Here is a 22,167-nt window from a genome sequence, read left to right on the forward strand (position 1 = left end):
AAATCAACAAACAAGTAATGGTGAGGACAAGGAGAAAAGGGAACTCTTGTGCACTATTGGTGGGAATGTAAATGGGAGCAGCCACTATGGAAAATAATATGAAGGTTCCTCAAAAAATTAAAAATAGAACTACCATATGACCCAGCAATTCTACTTTTGTATTTATCTGATGAAATCCATAAATATCTTTGGTATTTATATGAAGAAATCCATTAACACCAATTTGAAAAGATACATGCACCCCTATGTTCATTGCAGCATTATTTACAATAGCCAATACATAAAAGCAACCTAAGTGTCTATCAATAGATGAATGTATAAAGAAGATATAGTATACATATACAAAGGAATATTACTTAACCATAAAAAAGAATGAAATCTTGTTATTTGCAACAACATGGATGGACCTAGAGGGTACTATGCTAAGTGAAATAAGTCAGAGAAATAAGTCAGACAGAGAAATGTCATATGATTTCACTTATATGTGGAATCTAAAAAACAAAGTGAACAAACAAAATAGAAACAAATTCAGAGAACAAATTGATGGTTGCCAGACGACACAGGGGTTTGGCAAGATGGGTGAAAAAGGTGAAGGGATTAAGAAGTATAAATTGCCAGTTATAAAAACAGTCACAGGGATGTAAAGCACAGCATAGGGAATATAGTCAATAATATTGTAATAACTGTGTATGTTGTCAGATGGGCAGTAGACTTATTGGGGTGATCACTTTGTAAGTTATAGAAATGTATAATCATGTTGTGTACCTGAAACTAATATAGTATTGTATATCTACTGTAATTGAAAGATTTAAAAAATTTAATAAAATCTCAGTGGCCTTCTATACAATTATTCAATACTTTTGTTGTAAATAAGACCTCAAAGAGTTTTTCCAAAAATATAATACAAAGATCTAAACTAAAAAAAAAAAAATATTCTGTAGTTTCTTAAATTCCTAAGGACATTATTAAAGTATATTGATAGATATTAACTTTTATTTCAATAATACACCATTTATAATATTCCAAAATACTTTTAGAGCTAGAACCTAGGTCCCTAATTACTTGTTTGAAATGAAAACTGTCCAAATTTTATCCAAGTTTCTCTTTTTCCTAAATTTTGGAGAATGGTCATAGGAAAAGCAGAAATGTACCTTTCCATGACAGCCAGGCACTCCTTTCTCCAGGTAAATCGACTCCCTCGTCGTAGTCGGAAGGTTCCAGATGTGGCAGAGACTGGGGGAGGCGTTTGTCTCCATTCTGGATCCTCTATTGGAATGGGGGCCGGTCTCATGCTTAGTGTAGCCCCTGGAATAAACAGAGCATTTTTAGCAAATATATTGTAATTTATTAAAGTCTATATGACAATACATCATGAAACCAACAATAAACTTTTGCCCCTACATGGAAATTTATAGGTCCAACACATTTAATATTTATATTAAAGAAAATTATTTGACCAAAATAAAAATCTGAAGAGACAAAAACTCTTCCTTAAAATGTCACCAATTATTTTAAAATGTCATTTTTTTTAGTTCGTCATTTGTCTTTTATCTTTGTGTCATTTTTCAAAACAAGGCCCAACATCTAGCTCTTTCGAGAAATAGAGAAGTATGATCTTTTGCTCAGTGACAACTTAGAGTATCTTTCTCTGAAAAATCTCTCTTGAAATTCCTATTTGACAGTTTTAATCTTTTTGAATATACTCCATGTTCAGCAACTTTCATTATCAAAGGACTTACTGTTATTGAGAAAATGGAGATCTTGAAGTATGTACGCAAGTAGGAGGTGAATTTAAAATAACCCTAATTGTTGTAAACAGTTTTTTAAAAAGTCGCATGTAGCATCAAAGAAAAGATAGTATTTTATATGCTTTTAGTCTACTAACTAAATCAGATTTCCACAGGCCTATTACCAGTTAATGCTATATTATTTTGTTACCTCTTGAACATAATAAAACAAATGAAAAAATATTTATAATTGAGATATTTTACTAATTCAGACTAGCCTCTTCTCTAACAACCTGAACTGTTGATGACACATGTATTCATGCATTTACCACTTATCAAACCCTTTTTACATGCCTTATTCTAGGCTAGAAGGTATGAATAAAACAAAGAAAGCAGCATTGTCTATGACTTCCATAGACTTATTTCAAAGAATTTAAATATAACGTGGCTTTCATAGAGTTCAGTCTCTGGCTCTCCCATTGTTCTTTCATTCTTTACAGTTAAATTCATCTTCCCAAAGCATAATTATGATATCACTCCACTGATCAAAAACCTTTAAAAAGTTTCCACTGCCTATGGAATAAAACCCAAACTCTTAAGATAGCCTTAGAAAGACAGGTTAGAACTTGTTAGAATTTTGTGGAATAATAATAATGCACATATTAACAAACATATATTTCTTTCTCTTCGTAACAGAAATCATTATTTATTGTGCTTTACAATTAATACCATGGGTAGTAGTTCTACTTCACTATACATAAATCTATTTGTAGATCCCCTTAATGGCTACATGATGATATGCGTTCTCTCTCTCTCTTTTTTAAATTAAAGTTTATTGGGGTGACAATTGGTAGTAAAATTACATAGGTTTCAGGTGTACAATTCTGTAATACATCATCTATATATTACATTGTGTATTCACCACCCAGAGTCAGTTATCTTTCCATCACCATATATTTGATACCCTTTACCCTCATCTACCACCTCCCTCCCACTTTACCTTCTCGTAACCACTAAACTATTGTCTGTGTCTATCAATTTTTGTTTCTTCATTTGTCTTTTTTGTTTGTTTGTTTGTTTTTGTTGTTTTGCTGTTTTCAGTTTTATATACCACGTATCAGTGAAATCATATGGTTCTCTACTTTTTCTGTCTGACTTATTTCGCTTAGCATTATAATCTCAAGATCCATCCATGTTGTCCCAAATGGTACTATTTCATCTTTTCTTGTGGCAGAACATGCATTCTCTTATACAGATGCCAAATATTTTCACCAATCCTGATTTTCTCTCCACACCTGTTCTGCAGTCTTTGCCATCTGAGTAAATGACATCCCTCTTCAAATTGCTCAGCTCTAAAATCTCAGATTCATTTTGCTAGCCATGTGGGTAAAAGATGTCCAGCCAGCTGCCAGGTGCTCCTGCCAAACCCAACAGATGCCAGACATTTGAGGGGACAAAAGCCATTTTGGACATTCTAGCTGCAGGAGACAGCATGTGGAGAACTGCAGAACCCAGCTGACAGAGAGAAATAAGACCGTAGGCATACAGTCCCAATTACAGCCTCCAAGGTGGTTCCTAAGGGCCCCCGCCTTCTGGTATTCACCCTGTTGTGCAGTCCCTTCCCACACTGTACAAGGATTAGTCTGTGTGACCAATAACATACGGTAGAAGTAATGATATGTCACTTCCAGTGTTAGATTATAGAATACACTGTGGAGTCTGTCACTTGGATGGCTTGTTCAGGAAAAAACGAGCTGCCATGTTGTAAGGACACACAGGAGCCAGTGGCGAGGCTCATGCAGAGAGGACCTGATGTCTCTGGCCGACAGGTAGTAAGGAACCGGGGGCTTGTCAACACTCACGGGAGTGGCCTTGGAAGTACCCTGGCCAGCCCCAGGGACTGCAGCCCTGGCTGACAGCTCGACTACAGCTCAGAACACTGAGCCAGAGCCACTTAACTAAGCCACTCCTGGATTCCTGACTGACAGAAACTGTGAGATAGTAAATGTTTGTTGTCAGCTGCTAAGTTGTGGGGTAATTTGTTGCACAACAATATAGAACTAATATAAGACATCACGACCATCTCCAGTTGTTTATTTCTCCATGTTACCCAACACACTGAGTATTGTATTACTAATTATTCACATTTGTAAATTTAGCAAGCAAAAAATTTCCCTTTAATAGAGATTTCACTGTTAGTAAGAATGATCATCTTTTCCTGTTTACTGACCATTATATATCTTTTTTTGTGAATCTATATTTTTTTGTCCATTTTTTCTTGAGTTATTCATCTTATTGGTATGTAGAAACCATACCTGAATTGCTAGTCATACAGCTCACAAATATTTTTTTTCCAGTTTGTCATTTCACTTTTATCTTTATTTATGGTATGATTTGTCATCTTAATTTCTTTGTAGTCAAATCTGTCAATCTGTTCCTTTATGGTCAATGCGTTTTGTATCATTCAGAATATTTTTAGTTTTCATTTCTGTATAAACCCTTAATAGATATATAATTTCCTATTATGTGTGATGTAAATATTTAACTTTTTCCTCAAAGGGACAAGTATGTCATCATATACTGCTTTAGAGATTCATGGCTTAACGTGTGGCGAATGATGGCCTGTTGCCACAGTTTAAATAAAGTTTTGTTGGAACACCGCCACACTCATTCATTTACATATTGCCTCTTTTTTACACTACAGTGGCAGTTGAGCAGCTGTGACAGAGACCATATAGCCTGCTATTATCTGGCCCTTTACAGGAAGAATTTGCTGCTGAAAATTCCTGGCCTACATACGTGTACTATGCAACTCTAAACTGAAACCCTACTTTAGACAGTTCAAAAAAGAGGGTTTCATTCTGCCAACATAACATGGCAATTAGGTCTGGGCCTAATTCAAGGTCAACAAATTTTAGGCATAACACAGAACTTGGGGGCTGGAGGGCTTTGTTTTGGTCCTTTTCTGAATGCAAGCAGGAATTACAGCACAACAAGGGCTCTGGAATCTATCTAATTAGACTATATAAATTTTGTTTTACAGTCATGATGGAAGGTCCAAAACAGCCAAGCTGCTACCAGCTGACCAGGACAGGCAGAAACAGAATGGGTAAGGCAGTAGGTCCTCTCATCTAATGCCTGCCTCCGAAAATAGAGTTTTAGGGCTTCAGTGAGTGGAGAATGGGGAATAGGTGAGTGAATTTCAACTAGGAGGCCACATCTGTAATTACGGCATGCTTTCTTAGTAAGGTAGGGTGATAAATGGGTATAAATAAAACAAAGAATACAAAGAACCTTAATTATAACGTTGAAGGAAATAAGCCAACTGATAATAATGGTTCTTTCTTGGTATCAGATTTATTGATAATATAACTATGCTTCTTTATAATATTCTGTGTTGTCCAGATTTTCTATAAAAATAAAATTTAGATGAAATAAAATTGGTCAGGAAGGAAAAGAAAGAGGGAGAGAAGGAAGGAGGGAAAAAAGAAAAGAGAAAAAAGTATTGGGTTAACTACGTTAAAAGAAATAAAGGCAATTTATGCACAGAAGGTGGAAACTGAATAATTTCAACCTTTCAGTATACTTCATTTGAAAAATTATCACATTAATTCCGAGTTTTTTTCTTGCTTCCTTTTCTTTTTCAATGTAGCAGTATTTAAAAATAGTACAAGAAGCACTCTGGAAACACTCCGATAAACAGATTTGTTCTAGAAACCTTGGCTCATCTTGCTTTGGTTGAAATGGATAGAGAACAATGAATAACCCAAGAATGGGTTCAAAATTATTGACTTTGACAGAATAATATGACACCAGAATGCAGAAACAAAGTATATAAAACTTTAAACCCCTCTGAAGTAAAATATAGGAGTTCTCAGTTTGCTAAACAACCCACTTTTTTTTTTTCCTTACAGGAGGTGTGTTACCTATTTTCTTTACAGAATTTCTTTCCCACATGATACATGTGCTCCCATTAAGACAAATTTTTGCCCATTTATCTAGCAAATCTAAACCCAACAGAAGGGAAAAAAACAAAAAACAAAGACCTCTTCTTAATTTGCTGACAGTTTAAAATTTTGATAAATGTTCTCTGTGTATATATGATAATTTTCTTGCTTATCAGGGTTACTTCTGGGTGAGCCTTTGCCAATCAGCTAATAAAAGAATGTCTATAATCACGTCATTACTTCTCTGTTCACAAATCTAGCTTTTCCAAAAATAATTTCTCATCTTCTCCCACCCATGTCACACACGTGATTTCCCCGAGGGTCTGACAGATAACAGTGAAGGATGTAGGAGGCATCACTTCTGCTCTCCAAATCCACTTCATGTGCTTGCTGCATAAGCCTCCTGGCAAACTTTATTTAATTGTTTAGTTTAGAAATATGTGGAATCGGTGCCATGAGCCAAGAGGAACGCAGCACACCCTGTCTGTTATAGTAATGTTTAAATTAGACAAGAGAAAAGACTGTTCAGCTTAATTTGATTAAATAAAGGGGCTTTTGATGTCAACTATGCTGCATTTAGTACTGACTTCTTTCTAAAAACTAGGCATTTTCTTGTAAATATTTTCATGAGAAACAAGATAAAACGTACTTGATCAGTTTCCATCAGCCTCTTTTATTCATATGCCTTGGCAGGCTTTGGGTTATGCTGGGAAATTCTGACGATGGGTCTGTTTATCAGAGAACTACACTATATCTATATATATATATTGGATTAGCAGTAAAAATAAGCTAAATATCCACCCTATATTTTTCTTGCTGAGTCCACTTAAAGAGAGACAAAAACAACAACAAGAACAAAAACCCATATCCAAATGGATCCAGAATAAGAGGATGAAAAAGAGAACTTCAATCTAGGTATACAAAGAGAAATGCTCTGAGCACAGGGACAGACAATGTACAAATATTTTTTGTTTGTTTCCTAAATGCGTAAATTTAGATAAAAGAGAAAAAGTACTTTTTCATTTTGTGGTTTTCCTTAATTTTGCATTTTTTCTCAGAATATATGCAAAGGGATGGTACCATTTACATTTCTTCTGATGAGCTGTCTATCCTGGACAGCGAATAATTTATGAAACAAACTACCTATCAATAAAAATCATTGACATCTTATTTTCTACCTAACTGCCTCTCAGAAGCAGGTCTGGACTATGTGAACCCAGGTTTTTTAGGGGTTTTTGTATCTATTAAAGGCAGATTAATTTCTTTTTTGCCTTCTTCCCTCTTTTCCTCCCTCCCTCCCTCCCTTCCTTCTTTCCTTTCTTCCTCTTTCTTTTTCAGTACACTTTACATGTATTTTTCAAATATATAGTATAAGTACATGGCACAAAATTTAGAAAGACCCAGAAGGTTATATAGTTAACAGTCTCTCAGTTCCCCTCCAGAGACGTTCTTACCAATTCCTAATACAGCCTTCCAGAGATGGTCTGTGTTTATTATAAAAGTATATATACGTACCTGTATGTATGTATGTATGTATGTACTCCCCCTATAGAAATGGCAATATATTATATCCGCTGTTTTGTTTCTTTATTCATGTATCAATTTGATACTACCACATATAAAACCAAGTCATATAAAGCCAACTTTAAAAACAACAACAACAACCAAAAAAAAACCCCAGCTATATAGCCTCTATAGCATTCCACTATGGTTCTTTACTTAACCAGTTCTCGACTAGGGACATTTAGGTGGAGAGAAGATTCTGATTTACTACTATAAGCAACTATTGACTAGACAGTGGATAGGCTATTCTTAGATGCTAACGTAATTTTAGTTCATCTTATCCAAACATAATTGTAGTTTCAAAGTGTCCATGGAATAAGAAGAAACAATACAATTCTCTAGCTAATATCAAAGGTTATTTTAAAGTCAACAAAATAAAACTGCATTTATCTAGAAAGAATTCTTTACCATATTAGCTCTTATAATAAATGTTAAAGTGCAAAGAAAAACTTTAAAAACTTAAGATTTCAATTGCTAACATCCAATTACTGTTGAGGCAACAGAAACAACCAACTGACAATTATGAACTCTTCTCTTCAGCTAACTTTAAATTATGTCCTATAGAAAACCTGACTATAAAGAACTCAGAACCAGTATGGATTTGGTTTTCAAATAAAAAACAGAAAAGCTGGGGACAGTTGATAATGCAACTTCATTGACCAGCAAATGCATATAATTAGGGAAACTTATTCTTAAAAAGGGGCACTACCTCCTTAAAGGAAACAGTTCCTAATGAACAGCTAGATGAATGATGTTTAGTCCTTTCCTATTTTTCCTGTTTCAATGCCTTAGTTCCATGTTCCTCCAATTTCCTGGTGATGGGTGAATCTATCTCCGGTTCCAAGATAAATTGAAATAGGAAATAAGATTAAAAATAAAACAACAACAAATTCTTTAAAAAAACAGCTTCCAAAGAACACAGTATCACCCTAGTGCTAAAACACCGGATTCCAATAGTACTATTCTGCAGTAGGCAGTGTTATCATATCAGATTAGCTGCAAAAAAATGCTGCTGCAGCCTGATTGCTGCACCTTAGTCCCCCTTCCTATTTCTAGTGCATTCATTTCCCTGGTATCCTGGTACCCTGCTTGGGACTGGAGCCCAGCCTTGAAATCCCAGGGTGGGAATTTAGCCCCATCAACTATGGTATGATTAGGCTGTATGTTAGGCACCATACAGTCAAAGGGCCAAATCCAAGAGACAGAACTCCTTTCTCTTAAGGAGGCTGACTGCCTGACACAGATGCCTCGTGTTTGCCCTCCAAAGTCACAACTGCTCTGCCCTATACATTTTGGAACATCTTAACAATCCCTCTGGTGTTCCCCTGGTAACCAATTGCTGGAATGTGACCAGGCTTATAAAACCCCTAAGCACAGTTTCTTATTCACCTAGCCGAACCCCTGCTATCAACCTAAGCTGCTCTATTAAACAGGCCACGTGCCAGGTTTTTGTCCTCTCCGTGTGATTTGTTCTGCTGTGAATCATGGGAGAAGTGAGGTCTTTGGGAAGACTGTTTGGAGCTGAGTTTGACATTTTGCTTCAACTGGGATAAATTTTAAGACTCTGCTGCCCTATAAGATAGCCACTAGCCACGTGTGGTTAGTGCACACTTGAAATGCGACTCGTTGGAAATGATACATGCTTTAAGTGTAAAATACATATTGTATTTCAAAGAATCGGTACAAAGAGAAAGGAAGAAATGAAGAAAAAGGAGGGAGGGAGGGAGGGAATTTCAATAATTTAAAAAGTATTGATTAAATGTTGAAGTAATAATACATATTTGTTAAATAAAATAATTGTTAAGTTTAGCTACTTCTCACCTTTGAAAATGTGGTTATAGATCATTTAAAATTGCATATGTCATTTGCATTATATTTCTACTGAGCTGTGCTGCTTTAGAATATTTAACTAATGGCAGCAACAAAGTCATTATTTTGAGAGGTTTGCTTGTATATCTAGAAAAATATCTAAAAATGAAAGATCTTTGCAGAAAACAGCCAGCTAGTAAACGCTGAAGGGACGGTAGGTGAGATCATCACCATTCTGCAACCCCCATGGAATAACTGGTTCAGATGATGAGCATCATCAATGTTAAGACCATGGGCAAAAGGTTCAAGAGGATACTCATCCAATGGCAAAATGATACCCTGTAGATTATTTATAAACTGCAAAGACAAGACCTGATGGTCATTACTTTGACATTATGAATAATGCTACAACTTGACATTATATGCCTCATGATACGTGGTAATATGAGGTGAATATTACTTACAAAGCATTCTGCCCCAGTGTTTTATTGTGAGAAATTTAAAATATACAGCAACAATGAAAGAATTTTATGGTGAAAATTTATACTCATACCATCTAACATTTTACTATACAGTACTAACTTTATCACGTATCTATCACTCCCTATCCATTTTACTTTGATGCAGTTCAAAGTAAATTGCAGCCATTAGTACATGCCCTTCCTAAATAATCTATGAAGGGTTTTTATAATCTATGAAATAATCTAAACATTCTTGCCAAAAATGTTTAACCAGGATCAAGCCTCTAATCCTAACTTCCAATTTACAGGAAATACAGGGCTATAGAGGAATAAGTTAATTGACATTAAGACAAAAATTTAAAATCCAGAATATGGGACATTCTGTAACGTTAAATGGTTTAAAAAGCTTATGTCATGAAAAAAAGTTTGAGTGACTAAGAATTAAGAGTCTAAAAAGACAGAACAACAAATTCCAACTTGTCAACCTAAATCAGATACTATTCAATTTTAAAAAGCTACAAAAGACATTCTTACAACTAGAGAAATGTGAATATGGACTGAATATTAGATGATATTAAGGAAGTATGATTAATTTTCTTAGATGTGATAATAGGGGCTGTGGTTATGTAGGTGTTTATCCTTTTTATTCAGGAGATGAGTGCTGGAGAGAGAGAGTGTGTGTATACATGCATACATACACATATATGTAAATTTTTTAATTTATCCATTTATTTATTTTATAGGAATAAAGCAAATATAGCAAAATGTGAACAATTACTGTATCTAAGAAGAGGGTGAATAGATGTTTATTGTGCTGCTATTTCAACTTTTCTGTACTTCTGAAATATTTCAAAATAGAAAGTGGGGGCAGGTAGATTTAAAAAAAAATTCATTGCAGAGAGGCTGATATGGTCTCTTCTATTTTGGCATGCCTGGGCCTTTTAGATCGAGAATGTGATCTGTGGGGGGAAAAAATCTTACTATAGACACATATAAAAATATGTCTCTATAACATTGTTTATTTCCACCTCAGAGCCAGGGCTATTATTAGCGAAAAGTCCTCCATATGCAGTTTTCTGGCTGGTGGTTTAGTCTGTAAGCAAAGGCTTTAATGCTGTGGTGTTATAGAAGACGGCTCAGTCACAAGGTTAGACCTGTGACCAGGCTCACTGCCACCAGTCTGGGTTACATGCAGATTAAGGCAATCTGCAACACAACTTCAGGTTTTACTGTATACACCGCTTGTTACAGGTACCGAGATAGAACCTGCCTATTCCTGGCAACTTCAGAAACAAAGGTTTCTGTGATCTTTTTCCTTAAGATTTCCCTCTGCTTTCCAACCTATGGCCGTTCCCAAAGTCATCAGGACAGGTTCACCCTTAAGTTCAAAGACACATTCATCACTCAAGTAATTAGAATTAGAAACAGAAAATCACTAGCAGAGATCACTGGATATGGTGTAGCATGAACTAAATGAAACTATAAATTTATATTAGTAACTAAAACAAGATTTACAAAAAAACCCCAAAAACCTAGATGTGGAACCTGACGTGTGAACCAACAGTTAAGGGGAAAAAAATCGGCCACTGACAACCATGATCCATCTTTCAATCTTTGGTTAGAAATATAAAACCTGGGAACAAAGAGGCGCCTTAGAGGAAGCAGTGAAAAAGACTAGATGATATTAGACACTAAACTAAAAACTGGTACAATGATGGCTTAGGTTTTACACTTAAGAGTGTTCTTTGGCATATAAGGAACAACAGTAAACTAGGAAACAAACTTAGTGAAGACAAGGCACATTCAACAAAGTAATTAATTACATATGTCTCGTTTCACATGCAATGAAAAAAGGAAATGGTATTTACCAGGGTTTGTCTTCTCAAGTTGATACCATCGGTAAAATGCTCTTTTCTTCTGTTCACTCAGGTCTGATCCCTGTTGCAACAGCCAGTGAGAGATCCGGCTCTGACTGATACCTATGCAGAAAGAGAAATAGCTGTTGCGGGTGCTGGAATCACATGGAAGTTAAGGAAGGTTCTGTTGGTTCTAGGTTATTGGGTTCTTTATTCTTGTCTTTATTCTTGAGCAAAGTATTTAACATCGGGCTTCTTTGTAAAGGCTGACACTGGCTAGGCTAGTACTCAGAGGTCAAAGTATTTCATTAACCAAGATTTTCAAGCGGTCTCTAAAATTAATCTCTACACCAGGTCCATGAACATACGAGCTAAATGAAGAGATTCCTAAGTAATAGTTACTTATCAGAAATTAATTAGATTTTGCTGCTTCAATCACCATCACCTCCACCCAAATTTCGGTTTAGAATATTAGAAATTTTACTACATATTGAGAAGGAAAAACTTCAAGCCAGCGAGTTTGGCTACTCATTATTGATACTGATAAAAAGAGGGGTTGGGAAAAGAGAGGTCATTGAGAATGCTCTCTTCAATAAGATTTCTAGCTTATTTGTTAATTCATTTAGGCATTTCAGACTTGTTATGTACCTCAGTATAAATAACTATGAACTGGAAGACTTTTAGAATTATGCTGCAATATGATCTCTTAAGAAAGCTCTAGAGGTAAAGACGTTCTTCTAACACATAGACTTACAGAAGCACATTCTCCTGGTCATTATAGCTATCCAAAAGTGAATAATTCAATACACAACTGGCAAAGCAAAGAATAATAGGAAAGATGAAACTGTCTTATATGCCCATAAGCCACTTTTCAAAGGACCAGACACTATCACAGAGCGTTAACAGAATCTAAACTCTCCCAAGGAATTACTTATGGTAACTGGATATTACTGAATACCACCTGTGCCAACACCTGTTTAAAGCTATACTGCACAACAGGAAGAGTGGTTATCATGAAGTATTCACACCCCCTAACATGAGAAGAAGCAGGAGGTCTGACGATCACATTTAACTCATTAAAAGCAAATCCCTAGAGTTTCATACTTTAAAAAAACCTATGTTAGAAGAAAATGTGAGGAAATGGGGGAGGGAAGTTTTGTTGAAAGAAAGGTGGGGCTGCAAAGCCACGTATTCTGATTGGAAATCCCTTGCATTTTCAAAGGGTGAAATTAAAATCGTTTTCTAAAACCTAAGTGATAACATTCTCACGTAATTCACACAGCAGTTTTCCAATGGATTGAAGATCTACGATGCAGGTGCTGGCAGCTAGCACTGTATGCTCGTTCTAAGAGAAACCAAATTATTCTGTATAATTAAACTGGCTGTGTTTAGCAATGCTTTTACCAAAAGTCTAGAGTCAGACGTTATACTAGTTTTTTACACTACTTTTAAACGAGAGTGAAAACCATTTACTACCATGAAATCAAAATTGATTTTCACGTCAACAAAATAAAACAATTTTATACGGATCCTTCGTATTGGTACCATACTACTCAAAAGCAATGGGAATGTGAGGAAAATCTTTTAAGGAAAAAAAAAAAAGACTGTATCGGTTCTTCCACTTTCAGTATTAAAGCTCCCTCACACAGATCACACGTAGAATAAACCAGAGCCCACTAGGCAACCACAGATGGCCTGGCTCTGGCTGGGCTGTGCTGGGGGAAGAGGGCAAAGGCCCATCAAAAAGATGAGTCAAATTATGGTACATTTGCATAATAAAAAACTGGGCAGACTTTTTAAATTAATGTTCTAAAATAGCCATCAAAAACAAATAAGAACAAAAAACCCAAAAAACAACCAAACAAAAAGCCATGGCAAGGGCATGGAGTATGTGGAACTCTTACACTACCAACGGCAGGGTAAAATGTCAAAGCCATTTGGGGAAACAAGTGGGCGGTATCTCCTAAAGCTGCATGTATGCGTACTATATGACCTAACCGTTTCTTTCTTCATTATATAATGCAAAGAACTCTGTACATGCTCAATAAAAATGTGTTCAAAAGACATGTACAAGAAAATCTTATAGGCCCACTATCCATAACAGTCCCCAATGTGAAACAACTCAAATACCCATCAACAGGAGACTGTATCAATTGTGATATTTACGCATTCTGCTATAGACTACTATACAGAACAGCAAAAGGATACATTACTGTCATATGCAACCACATGGATAAATCTCACAAAAAATAAGGTGGGCCCCAAAAAGTCAGAAACACACATAAAAAAAAAAAAAGCCACATACAACGGTGATTTAATTTCTATAAAGTTGTAAAACAGACAAATTAACTGTATGGATGGCAATCAGAATAGTGGTTACCCATGGCTGGGGGGGAGGAGGTTCTATACTGGGAGGTGGTATGAGAAAAGCTTCTGTAGGGACCGGCACTGCTCTTAATTTTGATCTGGATGGTGGTTGTATATGTGTCTTCACTTTTTAAAAGCCTTTAAGTTGAACAATTTTCCCTGTATGTATTTCAATTAAAACGTTTCCCAAAAAAAGTTTTTAGAATTCTATACAGTGTTTAAAAAGAATAAATGGCTATGTATCAATATGGAAAGAGATGCCCATGCTATAAATGAAAAAAGTGTGGTTTTATAAATATATACATAATTTACTTTTTGTTTTGTATAGTAACAAAAACTTATATATAGCCAAAGATGGTAGAGTGTAGACTTCCTATACCTCTATAATTTTCTTAATCGTTCTACAAATATATATTAATTTATTTTATTTTTAGCCTTCCCTTATAAACACTATATACTTTATTGGTTGTTTTTATAAACAATGCCATTAAGTTAAACAACAAAGTGCAGAAAGAAGTTAATTTCAGCATTCCCTTGACAATTCCACTCTGAGGTAAACCATGTCAGCTCTTAATATATGTTTCTCCACAATTTTCTCTATGCATAATTATTAATTTAATAAAACAAAGGGAGAGAAGGTAATAAAGACTATCCTCCCGTCTAGACTCTTGTGAGCAGAAAATAAACAAAGAACTTCTTCCCTGTAAATTTAATCTGTTTTCATATAATAAATATAGAAAACAAAGTAATAAAGCAGGTTTTTCCTGAAAAAGCCCATAGAAATTATATTTGTGCAGTAACACATTTTTCAATGATTTTTCTTAGTTAGCAGATTGCTGATAGGTAAAGGTTCTTTAATCCATCTTTCTGTGGCTGCTCCATTCCTTTAGAACTTCAGCAGAGCTTGGTGTGAAAAGGCCCTACAGCCTTTCTTTACTGTCAGTTTGCGTGCTTCTCCTTGGGAGAAAATTTCCCTAACTCCCCTCTTACTTCCCACTGCTGGAAAAAAATGCCATTCTCTATAATTTTAGCCCCTCAAAAACCTTTTCTCTACCTTTCACAGGGCAGAAGAAAAGAAATTTTACATACAACCTTTATATACTGAAAGACTAAACACTAACCCCTGATTAATTTCCTGCCAATAAGAAAGTGATCACATTGTATTCAAAGGGCAAAACAGCCTTTTTTTAAAAATTAATTTTTATTTATTGGGATGACATTGGTTAGTAAAATTATATAAGTTTTAAGTGTACAATTCTATAATACATCATCTATATATCACATTGTGTGCTCACCACCCAGAGTTAGTTCTCCTTCCATCACCATATATTTGATCCCCTTTACCCTCTTCTTCCACCCTCCTTCCCCCTTACCCTCTGGTAACCACTAAACTGTTGTCTGTGTCTATGAGTTTTTGTTTCTTTGTCTTGTTCGTTTGTTACTTTCAGTTTTATATCCCACATCTGAGTGAAATCATGTGGTTCTTGACTTTTTCTGTCTGACTTCTTGGCAGCCTCACTCACATTCTTTTCTGAGCTACAGCTCCATCAGGCTTCTTCTGGTTCCTCAAATGCTGTGCACCCTTCCACTAGAGGGCTCTCCACCACAACCCATTCTGGTCCACGTCTCTAATAGTACAAATTTCAATGCTTCCTCTTCCTTCCACTTCCTGTGGAGTGTCACACTACTGACCATGCTCATCCTCTTCATCCTTGGAATGCTGGATAAACTTTTGAGTCAGCTTCAGAGATTGCTTTGCTAGCTCCTATATATGTTAGTGTCTTCGGAGATCTATCTCTAAGCATCTTCTCTCACTCTATACACTCTTCCTTTGGTTATCCCAACTATTAACAATCATGATTCAAAACATCATCTAAATGCCAGAGTGCCAGCCTTTTCTTGCAAACCAACTACTAGATAGCTTCATGAGAATTTCCCACAGGTCTTTAACACAGTAAATTCAATTCACTATCCTCTTCCTATTAATCTGTTCTTCTCCCTGTGTACCCCATCTCAATTTTACCCTCCACTCTACTCTTTCCCCCAACCCTCACATGTTTACTAAATCCAAACTTTCTCTTCCTAAAATTCTCTTCATGTTCTCTCCACTCCTCATTCCTGCAGTTTGGAATCTCAGCCTCTTTGGCTTGGACAACTGAAATCTGATGAAAAGAAAAAGCCATCTAAGATTCACAAAGTACAAAATTCTCACGATCAGGTCCTCTTTCATTGGAAGATAATTTCACAGTTGAAAAGAAAAAGTGGAACGTACTTCTTCAAGCAATTTTCTACTTGAGAACTGCAGTCATCTCTACAATTCACCTTCCACAATGCAACTAGAGTTACATCTCAAAAATTTTAAGTTAAAACACATGCATGCATTCTCCGTAAAAATAATTCACAAACATGCAGAGGGAAAAAAAGTCCTTTATCCCCAGCCCTTCTCTTATTCCCAATCCTAGAGGTAATCTTGTTTATTTGGTGGGAATCCTTTCAGACTCTTTCCTATGCATTTAATACATAAACGTGCACCTGCGCGCACACACACACACACACAAACACACATATCTAGTTGGGCTTTCTTAAACGCAATTTGGAGTTATTCTATGTATAATAAGTAGCATATCTCTCACATAATGTTTTGGAATTTTCTTATGTAGTATATTATGAATCTTCATCATTCTAATGGCTACATGGTATTCTAGACAATACACCACAATTCCTTAAATATTTACCTATTATTAGACATTTCAGTTGTTGCTCATGTTTTATTATTATAAATAATGATGCAATGAACACTCTATGCATATCTTTGTGCATATGAACAAATATTTTAGGGTCGATTCACAGGAATGGAATTTTTAATTTGTACTGTATGAGCAGCATAAAAGTTTGTGATACGCACTACCAGACTGCCCCCCAAAGGTTGTACCCAATTTTATACTCTAGCCAACAGTGATGAGAAGAATGTTTCCCTACATTCTAACCGTAACTGAATACTATATGACTTATTTCGAAAGTCTGACTTTCTCTTTTTAAACATAATACTCATTAAAAAATAATCTAAGCAATTCAGAGAAAAGCAGAAAAATTCAGAGGAAAGCTAATGAAAAAAATAACATCCAACTTCTTACCACTTAGAAATAACTACATTCATTGTAAGATCACTTCAAGCATATGTAGACACAGAATAGGCAGAAATAATTACTAACATGAGATCTTAGCACAGACAGAACTTTAAAATGTAAAAATATTAAATTCAGTTTGATCTGATTTTTAACTCAAAAATAAATTTAAAATAAACAAGAGTGAAAAATGAAAGATCTACTCAAGTTTACTAAATGCTTCCATAAGGGAAATAAAGTTACTAAAAGAATACACTAAAGCAAGGAAAAACAATTATGCAAAAACATTAGGAAGCGGGAAGTTATTTTCTAACTTGTAGTCAGTATTTAATGGCTCCTGGCTAAAAAATTTGAGGCAATTAGCAGACTGTGGTAGCCAGCCTCCACGATGACCCCTAATAATCCTCTTGGTCTTCCTACTCCCCCCTAACACTGCATCAGGGTTGGTCTGTGCAACCAACAGAATATGGCAGAAATGATAGTCCGTGGCTTCTGAGGTTACGCTATGAAAAACATTACAACTATCTCTGAGATAGTTGGGTCTGAGGGAAGTTAGCTGCCATGTTGTGAGACAACTCAACCGGGCCTATAGAGAAATCCATGTGGTGAAGAACTGAGGCATTCCACCAGCTACGCAAGTGAGCCATCTAGGCAGTGAGTTCTCCAGCCTGACTTAAGGCTCCGAATGACTGCAACCACCTCAGACACCCTGAACCACAACGACCCTGATCCAAGCTCCTCCTGGATTCCTGACCCATAGAAACTGAGGGAGATAATCGAGATTTAGATTTCAAGTTGCTACGGTCTTATGTAAATTTTTGTGTAGCAACAGACAACTAATACATACATTGTACACAGACTACCCTTCCCCGATCTCCCCTTCCAGCCATCATACCCAAATCCTAATTATTTGGAAGACATTTTTGCATGGTCAACATTTACATTCTGTTCCGGATTCATAATTCCCATAGTTGTTTACTGACAGTTCTAGATTTAAATGAATTCAAGATTTATCATACAGTTTCCCAGTTTTCTCATGCCTAAGCTCAGTATTTTTATTTTTAATTGAGGCATATTTTACATATAGTGAAGTGCACTACTCTTTAAGTGTATAGTTCAAAGAGTTGTGACACATGTATACACACGTGACTATTGCTAAAATAAAGATATAGATTATTTTCATGCTCCCTAAAAGGTCCCTCTTGTCCCCTTCCCAGTTAATGCCTAGATTCCATATTTTCAATTTAATTTTTGATTGGTGAGATTTCTTCACCAAGCAGTTTTTATCAGTACAGTCATGTGCCACATAATGACATTTTAGTCAATGACAGACCATATATATGACTGTGGTATACCATATAGCATAGGTGTGTATAAGGCTATACCACCTCGATTTGTGTAAATACATTCAATGATGTTCACACAATGATAAAAAACACCTAATGATGCATTTCTCAGAACATATCCCTGTTAAGTAGCACATGACTGCACAGGTTTATTGGTGCTATATTCCCCAGTCCTCGTATGCTTGTGTTTATCTTCCATGTTTATATTTTGAGGACAATGCTACAGGGGAATTTTTCTGAGGGTTAGACATTCCTTCAAAATCTATTAAATTTGAGTAATGTCAGTGAGAAGAGTAGATTAAGGACTTCTGAAAAACCAGTCCTCCATAAAAGCATTGAGAGAAACAGCTGCTCTACCATAAAAGCACTGGCAAAAATGGTCAGAATCAACTTTTTCAGAACCCTGGAAATTAACCAAAGGCCTGCAACAATTCAAGAAGTGCTTATTTCTTTAAAAAATGCCCAATTTTCAGAAGAATAGCTTTATGACATTTTGAGCTTGACCCACACCCACTCCCATCATCCCATCATCACAGTAGACTTGAAAACCAGTATTTCTGCAATCACAGTGAAAACCAGGAGATGTCTCATAGCCACTGGAGGGAGTATAACACGTACTACCTAAAGGATGTCTGGAGTTCCCTAAAACACCATTCTAAGAGAACTGTCATTATTTGACTTGTCTGGGGTTTCCCTGAAAACTCCCATTTGCAAGGCCTGTCCTTATTTGACCTGATTCAGACCTCATTCAGTGTGAACAGTCTTTTCCTTAGGAAGAGAAAAGAAAGGGAGTGGTTTGTTGAAAACAATCAAGGGCAATCACTTAACATTGCAGGTGCCTGAGGTGATGATAATAATTGGAGCAAGCAAGCAGCAGACGAAAATATTTTAAAAGCTGAGAAATGAGGTTAGTTTCTGAGGGTCTTTGAAAAGCTTTGACATATGTCTGGGAATCAAGAAGGCAAGACCTATGCGTAGGGCTATGCACGTGCCTAGGTCTGTTATGTATGACCAGTGCAACGCGCATGTACAATAAAGAACTGTGAAGTCCCTAAGGTCTCACCTCTGGCAGACCTTGAGACATGGTGCAAAGAGAAAGTGAAGGCTAAGGCACAATTATAAACTGCCTGTCTGAGGATTAAAGGCATGCTCCAATACACATACAGAGTCCCTCAGCAAAGCTGGGAAATGTATTGGTTCCAGGTATTTAAGGAATTCTCTGGATAATAATTAACTGACTGCTAAGCTAACAAGGAAGAGACTTCAGAAGCCACAAACCACAAATAATACTGACTTTCAGAATAAGTTCAGGGAAGTCACTAAACAAAGAGTAACAACAATAAACAGCAATAACAACAAATCCAAGGGTAGGGATTTCTAGAGTTTCCACATTATACTATTTAAACTGCCCAGTTTAAGAAAACAAAACAAAACTTATGAACCATGCAAAGAAACAAGGAAGTATGATACGTACATAGTAAGAGAAGCCGTCAGTAAGAAGTGTCTTTGAAGAAACCCAGATGTTGGACTTACTAAACAAAGATTTAAATCAGCTATTTTAAGTTATTAAAGAACGAAAGAAAACATGTCTAAAAAACTAAAGAAAAGTATGCGAAAAATGTCTCACCGAACAGAATACCAATAAAGAGACAGGAATTATAAGAAAGAATTAAATAGAAATTCTGTAGTTGAAAAGTACAATAAGTTGAAATGAAAAAGTCTCATTAAAAAGGCTCAACATCAGATGTAAACTGGCAGAAGAAATAATCAGTAAACATGAAGACAGGTCAATCAAATGATTTATTATGAGAAACAGAAAGAAAAGAGAATCAAGAAAATAGAGCAGAGCCTCAAAAACCTGTGGGACACCATGATGTATACCGGTATACATACAATATACACCAGGAGGAAAAGAAAGAAAAGTGAAGAAAATGTATTTGAAAAATAATGGCCAATTTCCAAATTTAATGAAACATATTAATCTACACATCCAAGAAGCTCAGTAATCTTCAAGTAGGGTAAACTGAGAGAGAGCCACACCTAGAAACATCATAATGGTTGAAAACTAAAGACAAAAAGAAAATCTGAAAGTAGCAAGAGAGAAGTAATTCATTATGTACAAGCGATGCTCAATAAGATTAATAGCTGATTTTCTCATCAGAAATCATGAAGTCAGAAGGCAGTACAATGACATATTTAAAGTGCTGGAGGTGGAAAGAGCATCAAACAAGAACTCTATATCCAACAAAACTATCCTTCCAAAATGGAGACATTAAGACATTGCCAGATGAACAAAACCAGGGAGAATCTGATATCAGCAGATCTGCCCTACAAGAAAAAGAGTTCTTTTGGCTGAAATGAAAGGACACTAAATAGTAATTTAAATATACAAGAAGAAATAAACAGTGTCAGTAAACGTAACTATACAGGTAAATATAAAAGGCAGTATACATGTATTTTTTCTTATAATTTCTTTTACTATTTGATTTAAAAGAAAACTGGATAATGCAATGATTTTAAATCTAAGGTAATGGACACACAATATATAAGCACATAATTTATATATAACTAATGGCACAAAAAATGGGGGAGGGAACGAAGCTATAAAGGAGCAAAGTTTTTCTATACTACTGAAATTATGTTTATGTTAATCCAAATGAGACTGTTAAAATTAAGATGTTAATGGCAATCACCTGAGCGAACACTAAAATAACTCAAAAAAATACAGCAAAAGAAATGACAAGGGATTTATCTGGTATGCTAGAAATATCTATTAAACACAAAAGAAGGAAGTAATCAAATAATAGAGGAACAAAACAGACATAAATCAGAAAACAAATGGCAGATGTAAACCCTATCTCATCATAATTACGTTACATTTAAAAAGATTAAACACTCCAATAAGATGACAGAGACTGGCAAAGTGGATCAAAAAACTCAATTCAAATGTATGCTGTTTACAAGAGATATATTTTAGATTCAAAGACATAAATACGTTGAAAATAAAAGAAAGGAAAAAAATTTACCATGTATACAGTAACCAAATAAAAATGCAAGTGTCTTTACTAGACAAAATAGATTTAACGAAAAAACTTGTTATGAGAGACAAAAGGACATTTCAGAAAGATAAAAGGGTTAATTCATGAGGAAGACATAATTAAAAATATATACACACCAAAAAACAGATCCCACAAAAACATGACGCAAAAACTGTAAGAACTGAAGGGAGAAAGATAATTCAACAGTAATAGTTGGAGACTTCAATAGTCCACTTTCAATAATATCATACAACGACAATATTAACAAGAAAACAAAAGACTTGAACAACATTATAAACCATATAAACCTAACAAATATTTACAGAACATTCTACTCAACAACAGCAGAACACATATTCTTCTCAAGTATGTGTGGAAATTTTTCCAGGGAAGACCCATTGTTAAGCCATAAAACAAGTCTCAATAATTTTTAAATCATATAAAGTATATTCTCCAAACTCAATGAAATGATATTAGAAATTAATAACAGAAAAAAACCTGAGAAATTCACAAATATGTGGAAATTAAACAATACAGCTCTAACCAACGTGTCAAAGAAGAAATCATGAGGGAAACTAGAAAATACTTTGAGATAATTAAAAAAAAAACAACAACACATACAACAGACAAAAATGTATGAAATGAAGCTAAGGAAGTGCTCAGTGGGAAATTTATTGTTGTAAATGTATGTATTAAAAAAAGAAAAATGACCTCAAATCAATAATCTAGACTTTTACCTTAAAAAATTACCAAAAAAAAAAAAAAAAAAAGAGAAAACGAAATCCAAGCTAAGCAGAAGGAAGGGCATAACATAGAGAAATAAATGAAATAGAAAATAGTAACAGAGAAAAGAATCAACAAAATAAATTGGCTCATTAAATCAACCAATAAAATTGAGAAACTTTTGGATAGATTGACAGAGCAAAAT

The 22,167-nt window shown here is 35.2% G+C and overlaps 1 protein-coding gene across 12 annotated transcripts in view; it reads right to left on the reverse strand.

Moving 5' to 3' along the window:
• HMBOX1 (homeobox containing 1) overlaps positions 1-22,167 on the reverse strand; it is a 167,237-nt gene that overhangs the window by 45,359 nt on the left and 99,711 nt on the right. For all 12 annotated transcript variants that reach the window (XR_012498141.1, XR_012498140.1, XR_002137473.2 and 9 more), the window contains exons 5-6: positions 11,376-11,486; positions 1,152-1,305 (exon numbers count right to left, since the gene is read on the reverse strand). Coding sequence is in view for 9 of the 12 variants with exons in the window: in XM_019733209.2 (XP_019588768.1) it covers positions 1,152-1,305; positions 11,376-11,486 (265 nt within the window). In the remaining 3 variants the exon portion in view is untranslated. The remainder of the gene's footprint in view (positions 1-1,151; positions 1,306-11,375; positions 11,487-22,167) is intronic.

The sequence above is a fragment of the Rhinolophus sinicus genome, linkage group LG07, assembly GCF_036562045.2.
Source record: "Rhinolophus sinicus isolate RSC01 linkage group LG07, ASM3656204v1, whole genome shotgun sequence".
NCBI lineage: Eukaryota > Metazoa > Chordata > Mammalia > Chiroptera > Rhinolophidae > Rhinolophus > Rhinolophus sinicus.